This window comes from Sphaeramia orbicularis, chromosome 12 (assembly GCF_902148855.1).
Source record: "Sphaeramia orbicularis chromosome 12, fSphaOr1.1, whole genome shotgun sequence".
NCBI lineage: Eukaryota > Metazoa > Chordata > Actinopteri > Kurtiformes > Apogonidae > Sphaeramia > Sphaeramia orbicularis.
Window position 1 is genome coordinate 62,605,372 of NC_043968.1, and position 24,365 is coordinate 62,629,736.

Consider the following 24,365-nt stretch of genomic DNA (forward strand, 5'->3'; position numbering starts at 1 on the left):
CTGAATTGTTTATACCGGCTCTGTCAGCGAATATTCATTTTATACCATAACATGAGCATCCTGATTTTGCATCCAAAGCGTCCTTTATCAGAAATAATTGTCTCCAATAGAGAGCTGAAGTCCTGCTTCATACGGTCATGCCCATAGGGTCTCATTTCATAAATACATTGTACTACAGTCAACTAACAACAATGTTTGTCACTTTGTAAAAGATCATTTTACAGATTTTATTGTTTGTCTTTTGCATTATCTTTATGCATGCACATTTTTCTTGCACTTTATTCTGTTGCTGCCTAGACCATTGAATTTCCCTATTGTGGAATCAATAAAGTCTCTCTAATCTAATCAAATTTAATCAAATTTAATGTAATCTAATCTAATCTAATCTAATCTAGTCTAATCTAAATCTACACATTGAGAAAGTCATGTTTGGGGTAAAACTAAACCTGAAATTGTAGCTGTCTGTTGCCACAAAATCTGTTCAGATTTGCTGAAGATATCCCTGCAGCTACAACATGGTCCAACTGGAGTGATTTTCACATGTTTTTAATACTTTTTTGTGTTGGTCTAAAAGATTAAAGCAAAATATGCCAAGGCACTGACTAGTTTGCTATGGAGAGAGAGATGCAGTCCATTAAGCATAGATGTTACTGTACTGTCTTAACCACAATCTGTGACTTCTTGGCTCATAATAATCTTTTAAATTGACAACCACATATGTGACACAATTGAAATAGCGTTAAAAAAACCCTCCATCAACCACCATTCTTCTCTGAAGTTAGATGCCATGGGATACACTGGAAGGGGTGGTGAAAACCATCTGGACCATGAGTATCACAGGACTTCTTTGATTTCTGAGGTTGTTTGCAGTAGAAGTTGTACATTTACATTACACATATGTCCAATAGACCATAGATGACCTCTGCAATTAAAAATGACCAGAGGTCCACAGGTGATGCTAGTCCTGTCTGAAGAGAGCTTAAAACAGAGACATATTATAAATAGAAATATGTTGCATTTACAAGTGAAATCTACAAAACTGACACTATTGATTCCAACTGTCCGTCCTCATATCCAACAGACGTAACATATTCCAGAAGTTCTTTTCATCACTCTGAACGTCTCTTTTCTTCTTCCAAATCATTCATCCATCACCCTTTAACTTGAAACACCTTTGAAGCTGATAGCTTATGAAACTCTAGCCTCTAGTGCTTCTTTTTACTCTAGTCTCACTTTCGTCCATTCACCCAACGTCTAGCACACAAGGACGCTCCATATATCCACTCACGATTCTCCAACTTTTCTTTTCATGAATCCCAAAAATTTAATCTCTATCATCATTCAATAACCCAAAGCCCAATACATTTCTTTAGAAAAATGTCTATGTATATTTGCAGGCTTATTTCTCTTTAGTGAGTCTGTTATCACTTATTTATTTATTTATTCATTTTTTATCTGTCCTTTCAAACTTCCCCAGTTTTTCTTCCTTTGTCTGCATTTCCATCACTCTACATATCTGGGCCAGACATCCCTTCATTCCTCAACAGGATGGATGGTTTCTTCTAAAGATCAGTCTGCTCACACCGTGGCGTTCATTTTCTGACTCAAAACACATTTTGTACCATGTACCTGCAAAAGCTTTTTTTCCCCCCCAAGCTCTGCTCTCACCACATTAAAGGTAATTCCTGACTGACACTGAGCACTGTTATTAGTATTTCACCTCTGAGGCTATAATTAATGAAGTATAAATGGAGTTAGCAAACAGGATATCTAACCTCATTAAACTCTACTTAATGATTTAGGTCATTGTTTTAAATCCAGATGCTTCTTTTACAACAACATGCAAGAAAAGTCATTCATTACACATGATTTAGAGCCAAACACCAGCTCTTTATGGCTAATGGCAACATTATACTCTATTAAGAAACTGCACGTGATGGAATTCTAGGTTCCACAAGTAACGAAAGGGGACAGATTAATTATAGCTGTTTAAAACAAAGAAGAATTAAGATAAATGTTAAGGGACTTGTTTTTGGGGGTTTTTTTGGTAACAAAAGTGATTCAACCTTGGATTTTTCTTTTTCCAGAACTGATATAAATGTGGGCCAAAGGTGAAGATGCACATGCATTTTGAATGAACATAGATAATTTATTTACTGATATATGTGCATCTGGTGTGTAAAATTGCATCAAATCCATAGGGACTGTGATGCAACTTGTAATAAAAAGGACAGAAGTGCATTCAGTAACATGTTCCAGTCTGAAAGTGATGGGTTCTGAATCCACCCCCAGAAAACCACGACCGCAGAGACATTCATCAAAGAATGCCATGGAAAACGGAAAACCAGACCGTTTTCAGCTGTCATCAACACTATTTAAGTAGTTTTGAAATTATGTGTTCTTGCCCGGTCCAGATATTGACTTAGGTTTCCCACCTTTCACGTTACGCTCCGGCTCAAGTATTGATTGATTAGTGGTGAGAGCGGGAGGGAAAACCGAGAGTGTGTGTCAGGTTTAATCATTAATTTAACCACAAAGATCTGACGTGTTATTACAACTTTCTTCCAGGTGCTGTATGTCTGTGACAAAATAAAAGTAAGATCCTTTTACATTTAAGTATGAGTGATTTTGTATGTGAGGCTTTTGCATACATGTGTGTAACATATGTGTATTCAGGTAGCTGTAGAATGTAGAAGTGTTACTTAAATTTGCAAATATTGTGAGTAAATGAAATGGAAGGAAAACATTGGGTGTATATCATCTTTTCAGTTCACAGCTAAATCCTTTGGCTTTATTTGGTTCGTTTCTCCAAACAAAACAAAAAACAAACAAAACCAAAAAAAATCCTAACACACCTTTTCATTTCTGCAGCCAAATGGTGACAAATGAATCCACAGTGCCAGCCTCCTCATTTCAGATTTATTGCTCAGATCTGATTTATTTGTGTTTGGCTGTTCACATTATTTTTGGCCCTGCAAAAAAGCAAGAGTGTTAGAGGTGTTCAGATCATTAGCTACACTACAATTACTAGCACACACTGAAAATATGACACTAAAAGTAGAAATGCACGTATTTTTAAGTAATGAAATATGCATCAAGGGGTCATTTATGCTCATGCTCAAGAGAATGATCTTAACTTTCTCTTACTTTTTTGTACCGTAAACGTACGCAAGGATGTCAACACTCGTAAATTTGGAAAACTGTTTAAATCACCTGCATAAATATGTATAAACAGTGAGAGGGAAATGGTCCCTGTGAGTGTTTTACTGACAAATATGACGCATTTTTGATTCATATTCCTGCTGCTTTAATGTGTATGTTGCATTTTATTTCTGAGAATGTTAGGTTTGAGCTCATCGTATCAGTTTTTAGTCTTTTACTGATTCCCTCCAGGGCAGAGATGTGATGAATCTCAATGTAGAATGACATATAAATCATAAGAATTCAGATCTGACCGTTCGGTCTGATGTCACATTGTAAAACTTCTGACCTCTGTGTGATTCAGGACCACATATGGAAGTGTTCATGTATAAGTTGGAGGATCAGATTCAGGCCATGAAGCCATAGTCCAACCCTTCCTGCACGATACTAGTATAACTTGTGAACCTCCGGTAATTTGGAAATTAACCTAAAAATGCCTGTTGTATATGGATTAAGTAAAGTCTGTTTTTTCAACTTGTTTTTCTTTTACTGACATTATCGATCCACCACTTTCACATAATTGTTGAAACTCTTGAAAGGTTAAAAAAAAAACAAAAACAAAACAACAAACAAACATCTGTTACTGCACCCATCCTGCATATCAAACATCACATCATCTTTTGAGATGTTTTTTTTTTTTTTTTTAAATTTAAGTTTGTTCTTTAAGTGAATATCCTTGTTGCATCTTGCACGTAATAGAGATTTTGATTCTCATAGGATGTCCGGTACATCATTTACTGTGTACTATTTACTTTCCAAATGACAGACATGACTCACATGAGATTAACCCTTTATCGGGCAAGTGACTATTTTTGGTAATTTCTACATCCATTACAAGACAGTTACAGCAACAGTTACAGTTACAGTGAGGAAACTGTTGCTGTAGGTCCAATGTGGTCTACAGGGTCTGTAAGGTCCACCTCTGCATGAACAGTGAGTGTACCTGCTTTGTTAGGTACCATGAAGTAATGGTACTAATGTAAGGAATGATGTTCAAAGGGGTAATGTGGATGTTGACAGGTGTTTATATCTGCCCTTATGTTGGTCTAATGTTCTAAAAGTGATGTTCTAATATTATAAAATACATGTTCCTTTCATGTTACATGAGTTTTTCTTGCATTTTTTACATATACTTCTTGGATTTGTGGGGTTTTGCCACATATGGCCAAGGAACTAAGTACAGTAACTTCATTGATCTTGATTTTCTATATGACAATAAAGACTTTTTTAAAATTTCACAAAACTAATAAAGTCTTGTTATGTCAAGCAGTAACACACTAAGGTTGAAATTTTTCATTTCAGAGTATTTCTATGAGTGTCCTATAAAGGGTTAAGATCACAGATGAGTTCCACAGTTACTGTTAGTATAAATTACCAAAGGTCCACAGGTTGTCCTGTGTAAATAAGGCTTTAGATGCACAGTGGCAAAATTATATCACTTGTGTAACTGTCAAAACCAGATCACTTATGCAATTCCTTTCTGAGCCATTTGTGTAATTCCAATCCAACTAGGTGAACTTATATCACTTGTGTAAATCTTACCTAACTTCAGACCTCTTGTTTTACTGTACTCACACGGTCACAACGTACAGAACATTCTACACTACATCTATATCTAGTTGCACAGTACACCCTTGGTTATCAAAGCTGCATGTATCAGAGAACATAGAGCGTTTCATGCTGACACACATGACCCAAGCCTTGAGAATGATATTACAATAACTAAGAAAAAAAATACATTTTAAAATATCTAATATACTGCCATGTGCATTGCAGAATAAATAGACATGTTCATGTAACTTATTTGTGCAAAATAATTTCCACTTTCAGAAGTACTGCTATTAATATAAATGTGTATTCTCACGTAACAAAGCATGGAATAACTGAACAAGCAAGAAAAAGCTATGGATGAATACAGTATGTACATAGGAAATGAGCAAAAATGGAAGAGAACACATTTTGGCAGCAATATCCAGTTTAAACAAAGAAAACAATAGGTTGCTTGTGGAACTATGACTATTCACATGGAATTATACTCATTTAGGTAACATTTCTGATCATAATTTCCTGCTTTCTTTCCTTTCTTTATATTGTTCTCTTATTTAAAAACATTCTAGAAAGAGAAATCACGTTGATAGCTCTCATGTATACAGTTTCATTAGCCATGTTGCTTTTACATGGTTGTAATGAGCATATTATCTGTTTTTCTCTTTATTAAAATACAACAAATGTAGAAGGGAATGTTGTGAAGAGCGTTAAGGGGAACACAGATATCAACCACATGGCTTCTACAGGAAACAGTATGATCTAAATAACCCAAACAATAAGAAACACTGGACATGTGTTGCGTAAAACATTAGAAGATCAGTTCAGTAAATCCCGTAATATCAAGTTAATTACAAATGAATGTCACTCTAAGTACTGGATACTTAGGTCTATTTTTTGTTTCTTGCTTTTAATGGTGTTTTATATTTCAGTTGTATCTTGTAACAAAGACTGAAAAATGCATACATATATTATATATATATATCATTATACTTTGGCTAAAATAACAAACCAACCTGTGACCTAAAACTTTTGCACTGTATTGGATATTTGCATGTTTTAAAGTAAATCCAAAAGTAATAGAAATGAATGAAATTAAATGTATTTTATAACTGTGAAACAGAGATTAGGTTACTAACTGGAATAGATTTCTAAACTGACCTTCCTGTGTCTTGTGTTTGCTGTTTGAGATTATTCACCATGTTCAAGTAATAATGAGACAGAACAACAGAAGCAGTAAAAATAAAGGAAGAGGAGACATGGAAAACAGAAAGACTCTTTGAGGGAAAGAAATGGGGAAAAAATGAAAGAGAAAAGCAGTGAAAAGTAAATGACAGACAGAGATAAGTGTTGAAGGAAAGCTGGGAAAGAAAAAACACACACACTTCTCCAGTGTCTACGTTAAATATGTGTCGGTGCATTGACGTGCTGCTCTGAAACCCAAGGTTTTGCAACAACACCTTGCAAAGCACTGACGTTCATAATAATAACGTTGCAACATTAGACCTTTGGAGACAGAGCTTTCATCCCAGGAATCCTTCAGTAGACACATATGCTTTTATTATATGGAGCCCTTAGGGAGCTAAAATAGCCAGATACAGTAACACACACCAAAACCAGTGGAGCAATTCTGTCTGACCAAAGATCAAATTCAGACCGCCACAGACTGGAACATTTCACTCACAACTGTTCTCAAAGGTACGTTTCTCAAAAATACCTCAACATTTGATTCAATTTGGGCTGTTCAACTGGCATTAAAAACTAATCATAGTCAGTATTTCCATGCTATGGGTCTCTAAAAATGTACAATAATGACTTTGCTTGATTATAAAGGATGAATAATGTAAAAAGATGATCTATGCATCAGCTACAGAATTTGATATTCCCTTTGAAAAGTGTGTGCAATGAGGTGAAACCTAATCTGCAACATACTACAAGAAGGTTGTTCTTTAGAGCAGGATTTCCTGAAAAGAAACATAATGAGCTCACCAGAGATTTACAAATACCAAGTCATAATTCAGACTCGAACAGGTGTTTTACAGTGTTGACTTATAGTTTCTTGTATTGGATTTATATCCGAACTAACATTGACCTGTATTTAACTCTGTAATTCTGGTTTATTGCACAAGCACAGCAGGCAGATTCTTGTTCAATTAATGGTGCTTTAAAAGTTAGTAAAAACCTAAAAATAAAACATTAAAAGCCCACATTCTTACAGTTTAGGAAATAATGTATGCAGAAAGCCAACACAAACAGCCAATTCACATTTCTGCTAATAACAGAAATGTATTACAGTCTAATTTGTCAAAGTTAATCATATAATTATAAAATTATCTATATTTTATGCTTTTCTTAAGTTGTTTTTTACCTCCGAGGTTTCGTTACAGTTAGGACAGGTCATAATTTGGATTAAAGCTGCAGTGTTTCATAGTTTTGTTTTTAACATCACTGGGCGAAACATCCATCTTTCAGGATATAGTAATTCAAGTGATCTGAAAGACGATGCGACTTCTGCATGTATTCCTTCCCTGTGTTGCTGAAAATCTACTCCTTGACGCGACTTCTGTCTAATCACAGGCATTTTCAGACAGGTACGGTGGTTGAATATGTGATCGACAGCTGTAATTACTGGCCTGATGTAATAAATATATTGAGAGTCACTTTCTAATGATGAATTTGTAAACACAATTAGCTACACTATGAAGCATGTCCACTTCACAGCAACAGGGTTCTGTGTTCAATTCCCAGCCTTCATTGACCCTAATGTGCTAATGCTAATGCTAATGCTGCCTGCTGTGTGTCTTAGGATGAGCATAATGCAGAGACCAAATTGCCCTTTGGGGATAATAAAATGAGTTGATCTTAACCTTTAAAAAGTTAAACAATTGCAGATAAACTAAATTTCTGGGTGATGAAATTGAAAACCAGTATGTGGTCAAACCGTTACCATGTATCTGCCTTATATTTGTGTATATCTATTGATACCTTGTCATTCCTGGAATTCAGAATTAGCAACACAGTAAAAGAGCTAAAAAGAAATGTATTTATTTATAGTGACAGACTTTTCTCAGTTTCCTCAAAGGAACTCTTTACCGATCAAAGGTTAATCTGATTTGATCTAATCTAATCTACAGGAAAATCTTGCATGTTTTTAACTGTGCAAATATTATATTCTTCTGACTTGAAATGGAATGTTGAGATGGCTCAGAAACATTTATATTGGACATATCCATGTTTTGTTTTGGTTTTTTTTTTAGGTTTCTGTTGGTTGTAGGTGTGTCTATTGATTTGACGAGTTTGGGATTATTTGACTAAAACAGTGTATTTTGACTTAATATTTGGCCAATAATCATTCCAACATTTATTTAAAAACATGCACAAATGGTAGATTTTCACATTACAGCTAGACTTCAGTAAGAACAGGATGAAAGAAGTAAAACAGCAAGCAATTTGTCATGCTTGAAAATAGGAAGATAACAACAGGTAGAACAATCTCAGCATTGTGTTTTTTACCTTTTCATGTGGTTTCAAGTGCTGCACCTAAGTGTTATAATGGTAGGAAAAACCCTGGTATACACTGTTTGCAGAAATGTACGACATTTCTTCTGGCAACTGTGTTCTATAAAGCTACCATTTCCTAACACTTATAGTTATATATGTGCTGCAAAGTGTTTCTATTAAAGAGTTTTATAATGCTGTTGACAAAATAAAGAGCACTAGTTTGAGTTTTCCTCTTTGTAGCACTGCCACACGTTGTTTTTCCACTTCAAGGCTGCCATGCAGCCCACTTTTCATCAAACGCTCTTTGGCTAACCACAGATCAACTCACAAGGTGGCCTGGGATCAGATGTTGATGCAAGGTTACTGTAAACACATGAATCTAGATACCAGTGTTGTATAGCCTCTGGTTGTGAGTGCACTCTGGAGTAAAATGTGCTGTTGACATCCAAAAAGTCTCTGAAAGTAAAATTCATCTAATCGTTTGCAACATTTTGTCTTTTGGAAGGCTCTGTGGTGATTCAATGAACTGAAGTGAGAACATTGCACTTTTACCTGACATGGTTTGTTTTGGGATGTTCATGAGGGCAGGGCTAATGCAGTTAAGGTCGATTATGATTGGCTCACACATGTGGAGAAAATTCTGACTAGCTTGTTTTGCCTGGAGGCCATTGTGTGAAGAGGTTAGAAGACAGACAGTAGTGGGTGAAGTCATAGCTTCATAGTTTGGATTTTACACCACAGAGTTAGTATAAAGCCCAAAACACACCCCAACAAGCATTTTCATCTCCAATAATGTGCAATAACCCTATATAATGTGAATTATGTGCATTAAGTTTGTGCAATAATCCTCTGTTCTTGCAATAACGGTGCAATATTTATTTATTCAGCGATAAATGTACTATTTTATAGACTTGTTCAAATATATCCATACTGTTAATATTGTGTCTATTCATATTTTATGTCTATTTTTATTTGATTCTCATTTTAGATCTATTCTTATTTTACTTGTAAAATTTCATATTCTAGTTTTTATAATATAAAATTTGCTCTATTGTTATTTTCTTACGTATTGTTTTTTTTTTTTTTTTTTTTTTTTAATTCATGTTGTTGCACTGACTGGAGTAGCACATTGCACACACAATGACATTAAAGCCTATTCTGATTCTAATCTGATTCTGATAGAGTTTTCATTCACATAACCAGTGAAAGCCCAGTGTGTACGAGCAAGAAAGTCACTCACATGCTGCCACTGGTCCCGAATGAGAGGCCGGTAACGGAGGAAGTATTTCAGGGGGAAGCTGTTGATGTCCGGCCACGTGGAAGGGCTATTCCAGGAAACCTCCAACCTCCGAGGGTTATTACGGACTGGGATGGCCTTCACATTCTCTGGAGGATCTGGTTTGACTGGACAGAATATTTGGAGGGGAAAGAAAAAAGACCGCTTACAGTCACAGAAAACACCAAGGCTGATTCATCTTGATATTCTTACACTACTTTAGAATGCAGTAAGAAAAAAAAAAAAAGAAGGCTGAAAATGTCTGTAGTGAAGCAGTGGATGAGGTACAACCAAACCCTGGAGAAAAAGACATGTATAAAAGTTGTGCTTTTGAATGCATGTCCACTGAGAAACACACGCACACAGCGAGATCTGAGAATTCAATTCAATGCCTTTCAGAAGATATTGAATGACCCACTCTTTGTTAGATCACTCCCACTAGGGAACACACTGGTCCACCACTTTAGCTGCATGAAACCCTTTTTTCAACAAGATGCACACGTTACATTACAATAGCAAACTGATAGCCGCAATTACACCATGAATGTTTGATAAGGGGCACAGATAATAAGAGAGAGTAAAAGCAACCCAGTCAAAAGGCATAAATAATATGTCACGGAAAGGTGTGTAAACATGCATGGGCCACGTAGAAAAATACAAAGAAAAGAAGATATATATATGGGTGTATATCTCCATAAAGAGGTGGTGTGATCTTTATAGAGGGAATAATTAGAAATATGAATGAGGAATGGAAATGATAAAAGATCACGATGGACAGAGAGCTTTCTCCCTTGAGGAAAACATGTATCACTGTGGTAAAAAAAAGAAGAAAAAGTAGGAAAAAAGGAAAGGAAATTCCATAGAGGGAGAGAGAAATCGCCGCCTTTCTCTCAGTACAGTGAAATTCACCTCTTTGTCCACATCAGCTTTGTCCATCAGTATGCAATAAAAGGAAAAATGTGCAAGTACAGAAAAGTGGGGAAAAAAGAGGGACAGCATGGACATCTCAGAGGTTTTTCAAGTATTCATCTGACTAAAGAGACAAACAAAGCGAAATCCGTTTATGTTGAGATAAAAACTGACAATCTTTGATGATCACTGGGCACCAGAGCCTTCGCGTCTACCACTGGTAATGGTTTGTAAAAGGATAAAAGGACATTTATAGAATGGAAAGGATGTTCTATGAAATTCACCGCCAGTAAAAGACTCACTGTTCATCATGCATTTAAAAATAAATAAATCTAACAAACGACTGATGAAGAATACAGTCAAAAACAGGATGAATCAGTTAAAACAGGGGTCTCAAACATATGGCCCGCAGACCAAACCGGCCCTCTTCAGGGTCCACTCTGGCCCACAGGATAAAATTGCAAAGAAACTAACAGTCAAGGGTGTTTGATGATAAATTTAAATGCTATATTTTTCATTTCCAGGTGCCTGTTACTAAATGTTTTGTACCTCTGTACAGCCACTGCAATCTGTATGTTATAATGTACATGTGTAAATGATAAGATGAGACATAATATAATAAAAATGATGATAAATAAAATAAAAATAAAATAAAAATTGTAATTGTTTTTTTCATGGCCACTGATTGGCAAACATGACATTAGGGTTTCAGTGATCTTTTTGCATGTGGGTGAAGTTTTAAAGTTAAAAAAGTTAAAAGTTAAAAGTTAAAAAAAGACAGATATCATCACACATTATCACCCCCAGTGTGATTATATACTGGTGTTTGGCCAGGGTGTCACATTGTGATGTATAATGTAGGTCTGAAAGTTGTCTAGATAAAGCCCTGATTATGACTTTGGCAAAAAAACAAAACAAACAAACAAAAAACTACATGGTTAGTTTTAGGAAAAAAAGGTTGGCTATCTAAAGAGTTACAGTGACTTCTATCTGGTACTATGCATGTTGAAAATTGTGGCTATGAGGGGTACCACTAGGGATGGGATTCAAGAACTGGTTCTTTTTGAGAACCAGATCCCAGTAGCTCGATCCTTTGGAATCGTTTGCCAGCCTGCTTAACGATTCTACTTATCGATTCGGCCTTCGTTGTGCATGCACGATGACGTCACGCATACGCTGCATTATTTTGGTTGGAACGAAGCCAACATGGCGTTGAGGCAGAAACGGTCCTAAAAGACGAAACCAGGTCCACTTGTAACACTTGCAAAGCATCCATTTCTTCAAAAGGATGGAATCCCTCCAATATGTTCAAACATTTGTCCATAGCATGTGATTCATTTACAGGAATGTCACGTATTTGATACGATACTTAGCGGCGCTTGTGAATCTAGCAGCAGGCCGTCATCCGGGCCCATTTCCGGGTCTGGTACGGGCAACAAACGTCGTACCCCCTCAAATGCAAGTTTCCGAAGGTAGGGGAAAGGAAATGAGGTGCACGACAACGGGAGATGAGCCAAGCCGAGTCGAACCGGTTCCAGGTAGTGGAAATGCGGCAACAGAGGACTTAGTAAAGTGACTTTAGTTTCACTTTCACTGTACACCCCCATCCCCCATCCCCCCAAACTGGGCCCGACGTCATCTGTTATTATTATTTGTACATATTGTATATGTTAAATTTTCTGTGCAAAGATGGAAATATAAAAGACAGTTAATGCAAACACACCTGTTTGTACTCTTTTATTCCCTCACCCAATGAGAATTGATAAGAGAATCCATAAGGAATCGGATCGATAAGCAAAATCGATAATGGAATCGGAATCATTAAATTCTTATCGATTCCCATCCCTAGGTACCACCAACAAACCATAACTAAGCAAGAATATATGACTTAAGAATGAGACTGGGCTCATTTAACCCATAAAGGCCCAAACAGCCTCCATCAATGTTTAACACCTGTTAATCCAGTAATCCTATCAATACATGTAAATAATTGGTGTAAAATGCAATTTCTCATCTTTTCATGGTCATCAGATATGACCCATTTGGACGTTCAGAGGCACCGTAGTGAACGTGGAAACACCATTGTCTTCTACATTGATTCACCAGTAAAACCCATGGAGTTTGATCAATGACAGTGGAAGGACACATGTTCAGTTAATGATGTCTTTGCTGAAAAAAATCACTTTTTCTTCAGTTTTCTCTGTTTCTGATATAATAACCCTCAACTTTAAACTGAGCTTTTATGAACATATACATGATCATTGAATTAAATACAGGAAAATGTCTGATTTTCACTGAATAAAAGCAAAATAGAGAGGATATTATTATCATGAATGGTGATAAATCACGTAAGAAATGTTGAATAGAGAGAAAATTCATTTGGGAAGAGATATAAAAGTAGCACTGGGTGTTTATGGGTTAAACTATTTCTGAGACCAGCATAGGAAAAACAATACATTTCGCACAAACGAAAGAAAGAAAGGGAGTCACTTTAAGTAGAAAAAACCATGTTTCTTTGCAGCTAATCATCTTGCTGTAACTTGTTCTCCTGGTCTCTTCTACACTCTGCTACACCAAGCATTTATTCAATACAGGCAGGACATCAATTCTTAATGCAGGTACCAACTTTTTCCTTTTATGAGATCCTATTGTGATGCTTGTCCACACTTGCCCTACAAATGTCTGTCATAGCTCCCTCGGCTCCATTCGCTCAAATTTGCATCCACATTATAGCTCCTCTTTCTTTACATCAGTCTAAACGTTGCTGTTCGCAGTACTAGCGCTGTCTGCTGGAATGAGACAGAGGAAGGGAGAGGGTGTAATCTTCGTAGCCAAAAGAGGATAAAAAGTTGATCGAAGGTTGTGCTATCGACTGCACTCAGAGGGTAATTAGACTGCCTTAGAAAAGCTGATGCTGCTACCTTGACCCTTATGAACAAGGCCTCACTATTCAGTTAAATTTCACTAAACAAGTTAGAAATGAATAGAATCTAATGTAGTACTGATGGAAATGTGAAAAATAGTCATGTTTTTAGTGTGTCTAAAACCAGAACCTGATTCTTCCTTTTGACTGACAGTTTCAGCTCAATGAAGTCAATGTTAAGAGATGCTCACTGAAAAGTTTTTGAGGTGATTAGAAATTGTTTGAACCTTTTCACTAAAAAGAGACTCGTTTTTATTTAACTGTTTGGACGCTACAGAGCTTTAACTTTCTGTTCTATAGGGCTTACACTAGGCTTATACTGCAATCACATGTGAGGACAAACTCACACACCCAATCTCATCTCATCTAATTTCATCCCAGTTTTGGTCGGATGAACAAGGACAGTTGAGAATCGTCTTACACCCACTCAGAATTCAGAAGTGCACCAGGAAGCATGAAATTGTTTTATTTATTTACGATGTGCCTCGTTGTCCCTGAAAATGAATGCGACTTACAACTTCGAGTGGCATGAGAAAGGCTTATCACAGTGGAGGAATGTAGAGGAGATAGGAGATTGGGGGGGGGGGGGGGCAACAGGGCCTGAGAGGAGGCAAATCATTAGAAAAGTAAAGAAAGAGGATGAAAAAGTGAATGAGAAACAGCATGACTGTGACCCTGTTCAGACCTTGTATTAACATAGGACCTGAACAAGAGACAAGAACCTCAGCTCCAAAATGAATAGAGTGAAGAAGTTTCTTAAAGTTGTAATACTGCCGACGGCCACTAGATGCTGTTCCAAAAGCCCAGATTCCCATAAACTTATATTGAACTCTCTAAAACTACTAAATCAGTCATTGTTTCCCCAGGTCTGATTCTGGTCTCATCCATTTTATTTCAACTTTCTAGTGATTCTCAACTGGCGGGTCGCAACCCAAAAGTGGGTAGCAAACCCGTTGTCAGTAGGCCTTTGTCTGGGCAAAAAAATACTGTTAATTCATAATGACACAAACGCCCACTGGCAACCAAAACCATCCACTGATCTGAAATATTTAATAACTGCTGACCCACTAATCCTATCAATACATGTAAATAATTGGTGTAAAATCCAGTTTGTCATTTTTCACGGTCATCAGATATGACCCATTTGGATGTTCAGAGGCTTTGTAATGAACGTGGAAGCACCATCATCTTCTACAACATTGATTCACCAGTAAAACCAATGGAGTTGGATCAATGACAGTGGATGGACACACTGGGTTTATGTTCAATTTATGATATATTTGACTGAAAAAGTCACTTTTCCTTCAGTTTTCTATGTTTTTGTTGTAATAACCCTCAACTTTAATCTGAGTTTTTATGAACATTTTCAAAATCAGTAAATTAAATACAGGAAAATACCTGATTTATACTAATAAAATGCAAAATACAGAGGATAACATTATAATAAATGGAGATAAATCACTTAGGGCAGGTTAGAAATAGAGAAAATTTCATTTGGGAACTGACATAATAGTAGTGCTGGGTCTTTATGGCTTAAGAAACAAATCCTATGCCTTATTTATGTGGAGCTGAGTGCCGCCCATTCACACTCCTCAACAGTAGGTGGCAGTAATGCGCCATAATGCTAATTAATACCAGAAATTTCACAGCATAAAAGAAGACCCAAAAGTTTCTATTCATACCATGACTACCATGACCAACTCAGATATGGTTTTACCTACATTGAGGACAAAAACCTCATTGTGTTTAATGCGTGAATAAGTGACTGAATACATATTTGATTTTTTACTGACTTTTTAGTTTTGATGAAAATGTACCAAATTTAGTGTTTAAGGGAATATTTCCACTTGGTAGTCCTTTTGGTTCATCATTAAACTTGTTTTATGTGTTTTCATACTGTGATATTCTCTATTATCTCAGATTCAAAACACACCATCTTTTCATTAAATAAATTTAATACATTTTAATAATTTGGGTCGCAGCCTGTCATTGAGGGGTGGTAGTGGGTCCTGAAGCCAGACCAGTGGAGAACCAATGCACTAAGAAGTTATCAGGTCCATCTTGGACTTTTTTCTCAGTGATGAATACTGTCATCTATCAGCTCATATTATTTCACGATACTATTTTTAACAGACTTCTTCGTCATCATCAAGAATCACACTTTAACATTTCCATAACAATGGTGGATGGAAACGTGCATGAATTTGCATTTTGTTCTGCTAAATTTATGAGAATGTGTTTACAGCCTTATGACAATTCTGCACATTATAAACCAATCTGACTTGTGCTAAAGGACACTTGGATTTACGTGAGGTGATAAATAAAATTAATCTGATCTCATCATGATATAATAAATGAGTATGAATAAAAACATACAACAGTAAAATCTCAGGTTAAATAGAAGCTTTGGGATCCGCTGTGTCAGGCTTTGATTGACAGGTCAATATGACCTACTCACTCCCCCCCCGTATAAACAGTTTGACAGTAGTTGGAGTTAACAGGTCCCACTTTCAAGACTGTAAAATTACTTTGACACAGCGTGAGTTATTGCAAAGGGTGTTATTTTGCCCTGTTTTGCATTGTTTTATGTGTTGTATCTGTTTTATTCTTACATTATCTTGTTTATTATGTTTTTATGTATTGTATGAGTATTTGTACAGCACTTGGTTCAACTCTGTTGGTTTTAAATATGCTTTAAAAACTAATTTGGATTGGACTGATGAGGTTTACAGTTTAACACACTGATGAGGTTTACAGTTTAACACACTTTAGCATTAGCTGACGTCTGATCATTCTACCATAGTTACCTGCCTTTTGTCCAGATATGGTCACTTCTGCCTCCAAAAAGCCAAAAATGTGATCGCCAAATCATAAATTGCTGGCTTCAAAGACTACAGTTCAGAAACTACAGGCTGACGTTGTGGTCCTTCCCCCACTGATAGTTGAGAGATGTGAACACATTAGAATGTATCTCCAGAGTTATCATGTCTGCTCAGATCTGACATCTCCGATCAATATGCAAAGAAACAAGCTCCTCTACAGCCTAAATTATTGCACCTGCTTGTATTCCAAGTTCAACAGACTGGGCTTGTAATGTTTCTTTGGTAATTTAATTCACTGTGCAGCTTTTAAAGGTGGAGTTTCTTTTCTTTACTCACTGCACAGTTACATTGAAATTCTAAATATAATTTTTAATCTATTGTTTATGGATATTTACTTATTTATTGATGCATTTATTTATTTTTCAGTAGAAGTGCTGGTAAACATCCAAGATTTGCATGCTCTTGAATAAGTTTACTGGTTGTGTGACACCAATTCAATAGAATGGCCCCATTGAGATGACGGCATGGTTGGATTTGAATTCAGACAAATAGGTTATTTTTCTTTCTTACAATAGCTGTAACTTTTAAGTTGAGAGGAAACTTTTTATGCTTTCAGGACATATATATGTACAGATCAAAGAACAGAAATCATTTGTCACACACGCAAAGCATTTGGAATTAGAACTAAGATGCATGTAAATTTATCTGAAAATAACAAAGTCGTGAAGAAAAAAAGACAGGGAGGACGGAAAGATGAAAGAGGAGGAGAAAAAAAAGTGAAGTAGGGGAAAAAGAAGTACAAAGTCACAAGAAGGCCATGCAGAAATAAAAGAGAAAGCAGAGGGAAAGAAAAGAGCAGTGGGGTATTTTGCTATCACCAATAGTTAAGGGGTATTTCCTCAGGCCAAGGCGCTAATCCGGCTAGCATTAGCATTTTCATGAGTCCTCTGTCCAGGGCTTGGCAGAGCATGTCACTGCCTCATTTGGTTACTTATGTGTATGCATACGCACACAGACACACTCTGCTGAGTGTCTCACCCTCTCGACCGACACACTCAACACAACAGCTCACAGTCCCACTAATGTATGTGTGCGTGTTTATGCATCGTGCACACGCATATCACGCTCTGAGCAGGACAACAGAGGACTGCAGGCAGCACTTCCCTTATCTGTCAAAGTACTCCTCATTCCTTCTTTAAAATGAATTTCTCCTCTTCACTGCTTTCCAGTCAGAGTCGGTTATGAATTCTGTAACAGTCTTGCTTTTATTATGGAGCCTTGTGTGGTTTAAGTGCACAAGAAACTTATAAATCCACACCTAATTTTCAAGCTACTTATCACATTAGCATTAAAGTCAATAACCTATTTTGTAAGGAAAAAAAACACAAAAGATGATTCACCATTTTGGGTTCAACTTTAAATATGAGTAAAAGGTATAGGCAGCTACTGTTCCCATATATGCCTCAGTTAAATACTGTTTGCATAAAGAAGCAGTTCGGAGGTAGTGTGTTTATTATCCAGTGCATTTAGTAATGGCATGGGTGCACAGTCACTGGGTTTCACGTTAATGGACCATGCTGATGCTTAAATTAAAAAAAAAAAAAAATGATGCACTTTTCCTTTCAGCTTGGTGACATTTATTTGGCCATTGGAATTTCAATTTTCTTTGTCTTCCTGGCACCGAGCATTGCTGTATGTGCAGCAAATCTCCAAAGAGAACCAGAAGAGAATTAAATCACTCATGTACTGTCAAGGAAATGCATTACCATTGCTCATGGGTTGGTACCCTCAAAGAGATGCCTTGACATTCTGCAATTTCTCTTTATTTTTCTTTGCCAAATTTTTGTCAAAAGGATCTTAGTTTTGTCCCTGATCTAAGTTCAGAAAAACATTTTTAAAAGCACTAAATTAAAAGCGTTAATATTATGCGACCTGAATGCATTACGACAAAATATTTATGCAACTGTGAAAATGTTTGTGAGATCCTTGCAGCTTCAAAAGCCAAACAATGAACATTAATTTTGAGCAAAAGCTCTATAGAGAACATCTACACTTGCATACAAAGATATGTATTATGCAAACTCTTTAAGTGAAATCTGATGTTTAAAACCTATTTTAGAATAAAGAGAAGCATAGAAGTAGTGGGAAAACAGTGCAAAACCTTTCATAAGTAAAAATACAGATATTTCACTAAAATGTTCCAGAAGTAGTGCCTTTAGAATGTAAAAAAAAATATATGTATAGAAATATTTTCAACAAAAAGTATTTCACATAAAAGTACCTATCAGGCTCTTTTATTATAGATATATATTTTTATTATAGATGAGTGTTGAAATCTATTAATTTCTCTGTATTCAATCTGCTGTAGGCAATATAATACACCCAGTCATTCACCCAGTCCTCAAGATCATCAAGTTGAAAAGTAAAGTTGCAATTTCTGATCTGTTTGAATGGAAAAGGGGTTCACTTCAGCTCTTCTCCTTTATATCAACAAAACCTAAGGTAAAAAATAATCAACATGTCACCAATCTGTCTGGTCACAGCTATGAAATCCACTTTGCAGAACCACAAGACCAACTGTTGTAATCATTAGGAGAATGTTTGGTGACGTCAGGAAACTACGAGTGATACATGTGATCAAAATGTAAGCCAATAAACTGGAAGTTAAATGTTAAATTGTCATTATCAGTTAAAAGTGACCAGGTTGGATTCTTCTGCTCTCCACCTTCGTGAAGTCTGCTATGTCTGTCTCTGAATTGTGTCCATGTGGACAATGACGTACTGCACATAAAACTGTGGAAAACAGCACTATCATTGGTTTTGAGTTAACACTTGCATTTCTTTTTTTGCCCCCTGGGTGCATGCACATGCAGTGACCGGCAGTAAGGAGTTTGGCGTCCTGGCTTGAGTCACAATCAATGAACCTCTATGAGTACTTGGTCATGCATATTTGTATTGTTCTGTGTGTGTTGGTTTTAATGTTGTATAATGCCGACACCCTCTAATGTTACTGCAGAACAAATCTACCCACGGATATAAATAAAGTTACTTTCACCTTGGTGTTCTTGAAGCTTCAGTTAAAACCATAATATTTGCAATAATTACTCCAAAGTACAAAACCAAACTTCCTACATGGATTGTTTGATTAATTAAATTTTTTTTCTACCTTAGCAGATAACTGGTATTACCTACTTAATTTCTCTCAACAATGATTTTGTTTGTTTTTGTTTGTTTTCTGCCCAAGACTATGATTTTAAATGTTCTATCTCTAAATTTCTACAATATTTTTTGTGCTCTGACTGTAAATAATTTTCTACCACAACTAACCATCTACTTTAGTCACATCTCACTTAGGAAGAAAGATCGCCTGTTAAACTTTAAGGAAATATGGAAGTTTATATGTCAAACCAGCGTGAACAGGACGTCTTACAGCTGTAGACATGATGTATCCCAATATTTTTTGTCCTTATAGTTTATAAACATCAATATTTCCTAGGGTTAGGGCTGAATCAACATGTCCAAATACTTTTGTCCTTATAGTGTAAATAGACTGTGGAAAGCAAGTGAGTAGAAATACCTTAAAAATAATATAACAGAAGTCAGGAACTACACAAAATAGTAAAAAAATAATGGGAAACAGCAGCTGTCTTACCTATATTGGACTCTTCAAACAAAATGGTGGTAGACGCTTTCCCCAAGGCGTTGACTGCCGTCACATTGACTTGGTATGGAAAGATGGAGAATACCTCAGGAAAGCGTACGTGACAACGATTCTTGTGGAAGCGGTCTTCCTGCACCTCCAGTGAGCGCTGGTTGTGTCTGAGGAAGGAGGAAGATGAGAGAATAAGGACAGTTAAGATGAGGAAGGTGAAGTATGGTGCACGGTGACAGGTGTAAGAAAGACAGATGACGGTTTGAACTTGTCTTTGGGCTGTGAAACACTGTGTTAAACTGTAGGGAAGAAAGAAAGCAATGAAGCGTTTTCCTCTTAATACAGACCTGTGTCATATTTCAAAGAGGGGACATAAGCCTAATATCAGCACTCAGAAGTGCTGACCATGGCCGTCCTCCTCCATGGAACAGGAAGGCCTGGGTTTGGGAAGTAGCCAGACTTGGATTTTACTATTCTGCATTACTTTTGTACCTCCTTTAGTTTGGCTTCTATATAGTTTCACAGCTTTATTTCACAATTCCTTGGACGCTAATGGAGCTGTAAATTGTGCATGACTACAAATTAAACCACTAAATTCTGTCAGCGTATCACCAGTGAACTATAACAACACTTTATTTATATGCAGAAGAAAAAGCCAGATGCTACGACTGTCAACATCTAATATTATGATCCTCTCCACTGGATGTCATAGAAGAAAAGATGAGAGCACCACTTAATTTGATTGCAAAAGGGCATTTTAGCATGAAAAGCAACTGTAAATGCTTGACTCATTTATTTTACTGTTATAAAGACATTAAATTGCACTTTGCGGTATTTAGTTGTGACAGCTGCATTGGAGCTTGAACGTGTTTTTATCTGTTTTACTTAAACATACCAGCTCACCACTGGACACAGGCTAAAATCTGGTTTTCTGACTGAGCGGCAGAAGTCAACGAGTCAAACATTTGGATTTACGCTGTTCGGCTGACGTTAATACATACAGCGCGATAAATAAATCACGTCGTACCTGGAGGCGAATGAAAATATTACCATTGCTCATTATCGCCATGTCTGTTTCTACAGCCTCATTATTATTCAAGCAGAATAATATTAGTGTTACAACATTAATGAAGGCGGCAGACACCCGCTGAGCTGTGAGCTGTGATCTGGGAATATCACAGACAACTCACTGGGTCTCCTTCCACTCATTATGTACTTAATGTCCAACTATTGCTATTGGGATAACGCCAAAGTCATCTTTACACTGAATTAGGGATGGGAATTGATAAGAATTTTGCAATTCCAGTTCCATTATTGACATCACTTATCAGTTCGACTGATCACCATTTATTATAATATTATCCTCTGTATTTTGTCTGGGTTTTTTGTGTAAATCATGTATTTTCCTATTTTTATTCACTGATCATGTAGATGTTCATAAAGACTCAGACTGAAGTTGAGGGTTATTATACCAAAAACTGAGACAACTCAAGAATAAGTGATTTTTTCATTGAAGATATCAATAACTGAACATAAACCAAGCATCTCCATCCACTGTCATTGATCCAACACCATGGCTTTTACTGGTGAATCAATGTTGTAGAAGACGATGATGTTTCCATGTTCACTACAGAGCCTCTGATCCAAGGCTGGTGGTAGACATGGGCAGGGGTGGGATCAACCCACCCACATGTCCGTCTTGCCCACCCAATCAAAAGTTAAGGGAAAACGTTTATCCAATAGATAAATCTAACTGACTACACTACTATTGGGTATTATTTGTGATTGGATGGGCAGCTTACAGCCCGCCCTATTCCGTCAGTGATTGGTTATCATTATTGTTTTGCATTCCCTAAGCGCTTTATTCGCTCGTACAGCACCTCACTGTCTGTCGTCCGTTTCTGAGCTGTGGGGAGTTAAACCACCCTCCTCGGTCTCTGCTGCACCTATCGAGGTCACTGCTGCACCTGTTTGGGTTTCTGTTTAATACCACCATTCTCTCTTTCAGCATTTCACTGTATCTGTGGCTTTTTGATGTGCTCTTGGGCAGAGCACCGTCTCTGGGCTCCTGCAGAGCAGCTGGCCCAGTTCGACGACCACTCGCATCACCTTATGTAAGCACACACTGACTAAAGCAATGCCAGTAAAACACGCACATTGGGCAACACAACGCCAATAAAACATACACAGTCTCTAAACCATCACCCACCAAAGGGACAAAAACCGAGTGAGGGGCATATGATCTCTGTCACTAAATTATATTAATTATTATAATCATTTTGTCCTGTTGGTTTATATGTATGTAGTTCTACTGACATTTGAGTCTTAAGTTCAGGGTTTTAGATGGTAAAAGAAAGATTTGTTGTTTTCTTTGTTATTTGTCACTTTTCAGATTGAATTTAAATAAGACTGTTTTTGTTTGCGAAATATGAAAAAAATATAATTTAGTTATTTCATTTTTTACTTTTGGCCCAGTTTCAGTTGTCTGTGCGGTTGTTCTGTTGGGCCACATTTCAGTCTGAGTTTGAACAAGAGCAGACTGCCTTGTTTTTGAAAAAATTCTGGCTACAGTGAGAATAATTTATTTTATTAGTATTTTGTATTCATTCTTTTATTTTTCAAGCTCATCCAATGAAAAGAAATATGCATGAAGGACTTTTAAAATCATTTTCATTTTATATTAAAGAGTAAATGAACACAGATGAGCTGCCCCACAACTGAATTTCTCTTTGGGGATCAATAAAGGGATTCTTTTACTTAAATAAACCCCCAAACCACTTATTTTCAGTGCCTTCAGGACTGCAGTTCAAATTGTCAGCCCTCAGGCCATTATTCAGCTTCACTATCATCTGTACATACCAACCAAGTTGCCTACCTGTTATTTCAACCAGCCCACTCTAATATGACAAGCTAGTACCAGCCCTGTTCTGAACATCCAAATGGGTCATATCTGATGACCATGAAAACATGACACACTGCATTTTACCTCAATTATTGATAGGATTAGTGGTTCAGCAGTTATTAAACATTTAGATCGGTAGATGCGTTTGGTCGCCGGTGGCTATTTGGGTCTTTATGGGTTAATGTCAAATATGCACTAACATTTTGTATTCGATTCAAACAAATCTCCTAAAGGTTTATAAAGGGGTCGTTAAATGAGCGTGAGGTCTATCTGCTGCAGCCTCTGAGACTCGTCATTATCTAAATGTAATTCTAGGACATGGAGATCATTCATAAACAACGGTGAAAACAGAACATTAACAGTATCGATAGAACCCAGAGGAGTTTAATGTTACAGGCTGCGACACTCCGCTTCCAGAGTCACCGCCCCCTTCTCTAAGCAGCCAATCAAAGACATTACATTGGTGCAGTTTAATTGGATGCTGTGGTTAACTGTTTCTACATGTTGGAGGTATTTAACCCTTTATCGTAACAGAAGCTCTGTAACTGTTATAACTAGTGACATATTTACTGATAAGATACAACCACACTTCAGAAGCTTCTGAACCAAAATATGGAAATGACATGAGGACGGATTTGACATGATGACCTTATGGAACCAATAAGCAGAATTGTTAAGCAAGAAGACTAACAATTCCAAGGAACTGAATGACTGGGAAAAAGTTCTCTACAAGAGCCAGTTCTCGATTCCCATCCCTACCCCGAAATTGGGTTCCATGGTTCGTCTCTTACTGATCTCTATTGCTCTGCTTCCTGACTCCATAAAGAAACTTAGAAAAGTGGATTCAGTGGATTTAGAAACAATGTCAAGTTATCTTTATTGCTATGTCTATGTCTATTTCGTCTTTTGATTTGGAGCCAGACGAAAGAACTGGAGTGGCATGGTGGTACAATGGTTAGCACTGTCACCTCACAACAAGAAGGTCCTGAAAAAGTTGTATATTTTCATATTCTGGTGAGTTTTTCTCCACATTTTGGCTCCTGTAGTTTAAAAAGTCTAATTCAAGATGTCGCACAGATACATGCCCTGCTCATCCTAAAGTGAGTATTTTGAGAAATGGATGTTTTTCTTTATTTTTGTGCCTCTTGTCCAAACATAGACTGAGATTTTTAATAGTTCTTTCCAAAATGAAGGTGTTTAAAACTCTGGTTTGTGTGTATTCTTGTGTACAGAGGAAATGGAGAGAATGGAAAACAATGGCGTCACACCCCATTTTGCTAGTGTCTGTTATTACTTTGTGTAATGAAGCTGCACCTGAAACATCAAATCCAGGTGTATAAATCAGTGTATGACCTGCAGTAGATGGAGGTCAGCACTGATGCCTTTGGGAGATGGACCAGACCGGACAGGTGTTATGGACAAATCCACATCATGTAAAGAATACACTTCCACAATCAAAACCAACACTTAAGGTAATTTGAGTTTATTACTCTTTCATGACAGTATTGATTTACTGTGTAAAAATGTGTACCTGTGATCATAGTTGCATTTGCATCCCTCAGTTTTTATTTGCTCTTAGGCAGAAGTTAAAAAAACCCTCACTATCGCAAATGTTTTTAACACTGAAAAAGTTC

General features: G+C 36.8%; 1 protein-coding gene across 3 annotated transcripts in view; it reads right to left on the bottom strand.

Annotated features, from left to right (window-relative positions):
* The window catches only part of cntfr (ciliary neurotrophic factor receptor), a 392,344-nt gene that overhangs the window by 43,204 nt on the left and 324,775 nt on the right, over positions 1-24,365 (bottom strand). For all 3 annotated transcript variants that reach the window (XM_030150153.1, XM_030150151.1, XM_030150152.1), the window contains 2 exons: positions 19,830-19,996; positions 9,488-9,651 (listed from right to left, as the gene is read on the bottom strand). In XM_030150153.1, coding sequence (XP_030006013.1) covers positions 9,488-9,651; positions 19,830-19,996 — 331 coding nt within the window. The remainder of the gene's footprint in view (positions 1-9,487; positions 9,652-19,829; positions 19,997-24,365) is intronic.